We start from the raw sequence: 7,094 nt of genomic DNA, 5'->3' as shown, positions 1-7,094 counted from the left end.
GCCACCGTTGACGCCAAAGGTGCATTTTTCTGGGTTCAGCCTTAAGTTGTACGCTCGGATTGCCTTGAAGACGTCCGCCAAGTCAGACGCATGTTGCACCGGGTCGGGGGATTTTACCACTATGTCATCCACATATACTTCGACACTTTTCCCCAGGAGGGGTTCGAAAACCCTGTCCATTAAACGTTGATATGTCGCTCCTGCGTTCTTTAAGCCAAAGGGCATAACTTTGTAAAAGAGGTTGGCTTCCTCGGTGATGAAGGCAGTCTTTAATTTGTCTTCCTCAGCCATCGGTATCTGGTTATACCCGGAATATGCATCTAAGAAGCTCAGTACTGCGTGCCCTGCTGCTCCATCCACGAGTCAATCTATGCTGGGGAGGGGGTAAGCATCTCTGGGACAAGCTTTGTTGAGGTTAGTGTAATCTACGCACATTTGCCACTTCCCGTTAGGTTTCTTGACCAGGACGACATTGGCTAACCATGTTGTGTAACGGGCTTCGCCCACGAATCCGGCCAGTTTTAGCTTCTCTGCTTCTGCCTTGGCGGCCTGTCTCCGCTCTTCTCCCAGTCTGCGTTTTTTCTGGGAGACGGGTTTGGCTTCTTTGAAAACGGATAACTTGTGAGAAGCTATCCTGGGGTGGACCCCGGGGAGGTCTGCAGCTGTCCATGCGAATAGGTCAGCGTTGTCGAGGAGTACCTTTTCTGTTTGCTGCGCGTGTTCACCTTGGTGTGACGTGCCGACCTGGAGGAAACGGTCTGGGCGAGTCAGGGGGAACTGTCTTACTTCTCCTACTGGTTCCATACGGGAATCGGAATTGATTCTGGGGTCGAGTTCGTCTCCAACCAGGAGGGCTCCTTCTGGAGTGGTTTCTATGTTGTGAGCTGTGAGGAGGGGCTGGGGCAACTTTAGGCTGGCCATGTAGCATTCTCTGGCTGCCTTTTGATCGCCATGTACCGTGAGAATATCTCCTGATGGCGAAGGGAATTTCATAGCCAGGTGTGGGGTGGATACTATTGCTCCTATTGCGTTCAGGGAGGGGCGCCCTAGTAGCACATTGTATGAGGTGTGGGCGTCGACGACCAGGTAGCGGATCAGTATGGTTCTAACTCCTTTTTTCTCTCCAAAGGTTGTATGCAAGTCAACGTAACCTTTGGTCGGAACTCTTTCGCCAGCGAACCCATATATGGGGTCATCGTATGGTGTCAAGTCTTCTGTGGGTATCTGCAACTTTCGGAAGGTCTTCCAATACAGTATGTCTACCGAACTCCCTTGGTCAATTAGCACCTTCTTTACCGCGAAACTTTGGAGTTCGACAGTTATGACCATAGGGTCATCTTGGTTTGGATCAGTTCCTGCGAAGTCCAAGTCCGTCAAAGTGATGGGGGGCATTCTCCTTTGTGGTCTGTTGGTTACGGCATGCACCGATTGGATGGCTCTCAAGTGTCTTTTTCTTGAAGAAGATGAGCATCCTCCGCCGGTGAAACCACCGGATATGGTGTTGATCGTTCCTCTTAGGGGGGGTTTGTCGTCCGGCCGTCTTTCCTGTGGGTTTGCCGCCCTGTGTTCGTCATTCTGGCTTCTCCTTGGTTCCCTCCGCGACTCTCTACGTTCAGGTCTTTTGTCGTCCCTTCGCTCAAAGTTCCTACCGTCGGATTTGTCGTGACGGGATCGGGATCCGCCTTCCTCGCCTCGTATGTAATGCCTCAGGTGACCAGCGCGTATCAGTTCCTCTATTTTGTCTCTCAACGTTTCACACTCCTCAGTTGTGTGCCCGTTGTTGCGGTGATACCGGCAGAACCTGCTCATGTCTGCGTTGGGTGGATTTTGGAATTTTTGAGGTGGCGGGATCAATGCTGCCTGCAAGACCTCATCCAGGATGCGGGACTTGGTGGTGTTCAAAGGTGCGTAACTGGTGAACTTGGATTGCTTCCGCTCTCTTGGGCGATTTTGCTCACGCGATGCTAGCTCTCTCGCGGGCCTCTTGGCCTCCATTTGAGTTGGGGCCGTCTGGACGTTGTCCTGATACCGCCGCATGTCTTCGACCCTGATGAACATGGCAGCCCTTTTCCTGAGCTCTTGCATCCCTAGGGGTGGGCGCATGGCTAGCTCGTCGGCGAACGATCCTGGTCTGAGGGAAGTCATCATGTATGTTAAGATTAGGTTGGGGGTTAGGTCCTTGATCTTCATGGCGATGGCCCCGAATCTATCTATGAAGGCTCGGAATGGTTCCCCCTCCTCCTGTCGGAGATTAAGGAGGGCGATTGTCGTGAGGTCGTGGCGCCGGCTGGTGTCAAATTGGGTGGTAAAGGCTGCCGTTAATGTGCTGAAAGAGTCAATGGTGTAGGGTGGCAGGGTCATAAACCATTCCAGTGCTGATCCTCTGAGCGCCACCGAGAATGACTTGCACAGGACGGCATCGTCTGTGGAGTATAAGCTGATTTGGTTCGTGTAAATGGATACGAACTCATCGGGGTCGGTCGAGCCATCATAAGTGACGGTAGGGGCCTTCCATTTATGGGGTAAGGGGGTTTCAGTGATGCCGTCCACAAAGGGGTGACGGCGGTTTCCCCTGGAGGCTAGGGAGTTGTAGTTTCCGCCCATAGTGTTGCTAGTGGGTCTATATTCGCTCTCGTCTTCGGTAGGAGGAACCTCTGCCCGGGAGTGCGTGGGGTGGGGCTCCGCTGTCATCTTTTCTGCCTCAATCCTCATTCGCAGGCGGGAGTTCTTTTCTCGCAGAGCCTGCATTTCATCTGCGTTTCTCTTCTTATACTCTGCGAACTCTTGCTGCATGCGTGCTTGAGCTTCCAGGATGCGGGATATTTCTGATACGGGGCCGGGGTCTCCAGCTTCTGCATTCGGTGCTACGGTGGGAACTTCTGCTACTCTGCTTCTCGTGGATACCATTATCTCGGGAGTCACCGCCAGGATCTGCGAAATACTTGTCGGCCCCACGGTGGGCGCCAATTGTTCTTATGGGGCCAAGCTGTAGTCCACAAATCCGCTGAGGTATCTCAATGTCCGGTCTTGGGTTGTCTTCCTTCACTTCGGTCCAGTATAGAGGGCGGAGCAGGGGACCTGCAAAAGACACTCCGATGCCTAAGTCAGCACTGGTGATGTCAGGATTTTCAGAGAATATATGAAATCGTAATCAATGCATGGGATAACGTGCTATATATACTATTTTACCTGTGGGTCCTACTTATAATGGGCTTTGAAGGCCCATACACCTATTTACCTTTCTTTGGGGTTAACTGGTGTGGGGTGAAAATACCAATAAGCCCTTGAGGGTTTTTATGTAATAGATGTTGGTTGTGGGTGATAAGTTTCTCCTTAGTAAAAGGGGGAGGGGCTCGGTATTCGGCCATGTGGATCTTAGGGGTTGGTCACTTGGGGCTACTTTGGTTAGTTCAGGTTGCCACTGACTGGGGGCCGTCAGGTTTTAGGTGTCCTGGTGTGGAGATTAGTACTCAGCCTGGGGCGTTTGGTAGAGGCCGTGTATCGCTGACATCCTTGTCTGGGGGCGCTCTTATCCTTACTAGCCATGGGCTCGGCCCTCGGCTTAGGGTGTTTGGTGGGTGGTCGTGCATTGCTAACATGTGGGCCTTGAAGGATCTTTAGTAAGCGGGGCTCGGCTCTCGGCCTGGGGAGTTTGCTAGAGGCCGTGTACCACTAATAATATTGGGGAAGTGGCTTTGGTTAGGTTGTGTCACGTGTGTCTGAGGTGATCGGGACAGAAGATAAGCCTAATAGTTGAAACACACAAAGGGATAAAGGACCTTTGATTAAACTTATGGATTCTTGAATCACTCAAGAACTTAGGAGAATCACTCTCACTAAGATAGATGAGATAAAACTCGTTTATTTTCTTTATAAAACTCAGCTTGCCTTCATTGATGACAATGGTTCAACTTATATAGGAGCTTTAACTATCAGAATTACAAAGACACATAAATCTCAATATCATCCCGCTTAAAGCTATTAATTAATGATTCACTCAAGCTAATGACGATGTGCTACTTAATGGTTGATTGTAACTGCAATTAAGGCTACCAAAAGTCATCCACCTTGTATGTAACAATAAATAATTCCATGCATTGTGTTTGACGAATTTGCTTCTTATCGACGAACCAAATGAATAATAAAGCACTATGAACAAGCTTGGTTTTTAAACATGGAAGTTGGTGTGTTTCATTCACATGCTTATCCTTTAGTTCCTGTAAAATGACATCACAAACTGTAGAAGAAAAAACATAGACGAATAAACTTTCTCTAGTTGCATTTATTTTACTTTGTTTTCCCTTCCTTTTGCAGTTTATATTACTTCCTTTTCTACTCTTTCTTTTTCTGTTTTCTCCTTCAGCCTACGTTGATCCTTACGGACTTGTCTTGGTGTCATAATGTCTACTTCTTTTGATGTCCCTCATGCCTCAAATAAAGGGAACGTTCATCAAGATGGAGTGTTTTAAAACGAAGCCATGCCCATCCCAAAAGAAGATGACAAGAGTCCATGGGAGCAATATCACATAATACTTCTTTCACACATTGCCATGTACTGAATTTGATCCATGCTATGATGAAAGGTTGCTGGTAACTGGAGTTTCTCCACCAATCTTTGGCTCACAACATTGTTTTCGCTTCCGTAATCGAATGCAACTAAACATGGATGGCCTTCGGTTAAACACTTCGCATAATAAACTTTCATTCCTATTCCAAATCTAGATAGCCAGGCTCTGAATACCAAATGATGTAAATCCACAGAGTTCGATTCGTTTGACTGATCTATCATTGTTGGATTGCTAACAAGCAAGAAATTTGAGAAATTATTGAAAACGAGAAAATGGAAACATAAAAGAAGATGGAACGGAAATTGATAGACATCACACTTCCAAGAATGGAAGATAAGCCTAATAGTTGAAACACACAAAGGGATAAAGGACCTTTGATTAAACTTATGGATTCTTGAATCACTCAAGAACTTAGGAGAATCACTCTCACTAAGATAGATGAGATAAAACTCGTTTATTTTCTTTATAAAACTCAGCTTGCCTTCATTGATGACAATGGTTCAACTTATATAGGAGCTTTAACTATCAGAATTACAAAGACACATAAATTTCAATATCATCCCGCTTAAAGCTATTAATTAATGATTCACTCAAGCTAATGACGATGTGCTACTTAATGGTTGATTGTAACTGCAATTAAGGCTACCAAAAGTCATCCACCTTGTATGTAACAATAAATAATTCCATGCATTGTGTTTGACGAATTTGCTTCTTATCGACGAACCAAATGAATAATAAAGCACTATGAACAAGCTTGGTTTTTAAACATGGAAGTTGGTGTGTTTCATTCACATGCTTATCCTTTAGTTCCTGTAAAATGACATCACAAACTGTAGAAGAAAAAACATAGACGAATAAACTTTCTCTAGTTGCATTTATTTTACTTTGTTTTCCCTTCCTTTTGCAGTTTATATTACTTCCTTTTCTACTCTTTCTTTTTCTGTTTTCTCCTTCAGCCTACGTTGATCCTTACGGACTTGTCTTGGTGTCATAATGTCTACTTCTTTTGATGTCCCTCATGCCTCAAATAAAGGGAACGTTCATCAAGATGGAGTGTTTTAAAACGAAGCCATGCCCATCCCAAAAGAAGATGACAAGAGTCCATGGGAGCAATATCACATAATACTTCTTTCACACATTGCCATGTACTGAATTTGATCCATGCTTGATCCAGATGAAAGGTTGCTGGTAACTGGAGTTTCTCCACCCATCTTTGGCTCACAACATTGTTTTCGCTTCCGTAATCGAATGCAACTAAACATGGATGGCCTTCGGTTAAACACTTCGCATAATAAACTTTCATTCCTATTCCAAATCTAGATAGCCAGGCTCTGAATACCAAATGATGTGAATCCACAAAGTTCGATTCGTTTGACTGATCTATCATTGTTGGATTGCTAACAAGCAAGAAATTTGAGAAATTATTTAAAACGAGAAAATGGAAACATAAAAGAAGATGGAACAGAAATTGATAGACATCACACTTCCAAGAATGGAAGATAAGCCTAATAGTTGAAACACACAAAGGGATAAAGGACCTTTGATTAAACTTATGGATTCTTGAATCACTCAAGAACTTAGGAGAATCACTCTCACTAAGATAGATGAGATAAAACTCTTTTATTTTCTTTATAAAACTCAGCTTGCCTTCATTGATGAAAATGGTTCAACTTATATAGGAGCTTTAACTATCAGAATTATAAAAGACACATAAATTTCAATATCATCCCGCTTAAAGCTATTAATTAATGATTCACTCAAGCTAATGACGATGTGCTACTTAATGGTTGATAGTAACTGCAATTAAGGCTACCAAAAGTCATCCACCTTGTATGTAACAATAAATAATTCCATGCATTGTGTTTGACGAATTTGCTTCTTATCGACGAACCAAATGAATAATAAAGCACTATGAACAAGCTTGGTTTTTAAACATGGAAGTTGGTGTGTTTCATTCACATGCTTATCCTTTAGTTCCTGTAAAATGACATCACAAACTGTAGAAGAAAAAACATAGACGAATAAACTTTCTCTAGTTCCATTTATTTTACTTTGTTTTCCCTTCCTTTTGCAGTTTATATTACTTCTTTTTCTACTCTTTCTTTTTCTGTTTTCTCCTTCAGCCTACGTTGATCCTTACGGACTTGTCTTGGTGTCATAAATTCTACTTCTTTTGATGTCCCTCATGCCTCAAATAAAGGGAACGTTCATCAAGATGGAGTGTTTTAAAACGAAGCCATGCCCATCCCAAAAGAAGATGACAAGAGTCCATGGGAGCAATATCACATAATACTTCTTTCACACATTGCCATGTACTGAATTTGATCCATGCTTGATCCAGAGGAAAGGTTGCTGGTAACTGGAGTTTCTCCACCAATCTTTGGCTCACAACATTGTTTTCGCTTCCGTAATCGAATGCAACTAAACATGGATGGCCTTCGGTTAAACACTTCGCATAATAAACTTTCATTCCTATTCCAAATCTAGATAGCCAGGCTCTGAATACCAAATGATGTGAATCCACAG

The 7,094-nt window shown here is 44.2% G+C and overlaps 1 protein-coding gene across 1 annotated transcript; it reads right to left on the bottom strand.

The window, feature by feature from the left end:
- Positions 1 to 363: 363 nt before the first annotated feature.
- On the bottom strand, positions 364 to 2,907 carry LOC146887710 (uncharacterized). Its single transcript, XM_085670355.1, has one exon. It carries the CDS (start codon positions 2,905 to 2,907, stop codon positions 364 to 366), a length of 2,544 nt encoding a protein of 847 aa, XP_085526481.1.
- Positions 2,908 to 7,094: the final 4,187 nt, after the last annotated feature.

This window comes from Vigna unguiculata, chromosome 3, assembly GCF_037176805.1.
Source record: "Vigna unguiculata cultivar grain cowpea cultivar isolate G323 ecotype 2 chromosome 3, ASM3717680v1, whole genome shotgun sequence".
In the NCBI taxonomy this organism is placed as follows: Eukaryota; Viridiplantae; Streptophyta; class Magnoliopsida; order Fabales; family Fabaceae; genus Vigna; species Vigna unguiculata.
This window is presented reverse-complemented; position numbering and strand designations above follow the sequence as displayed.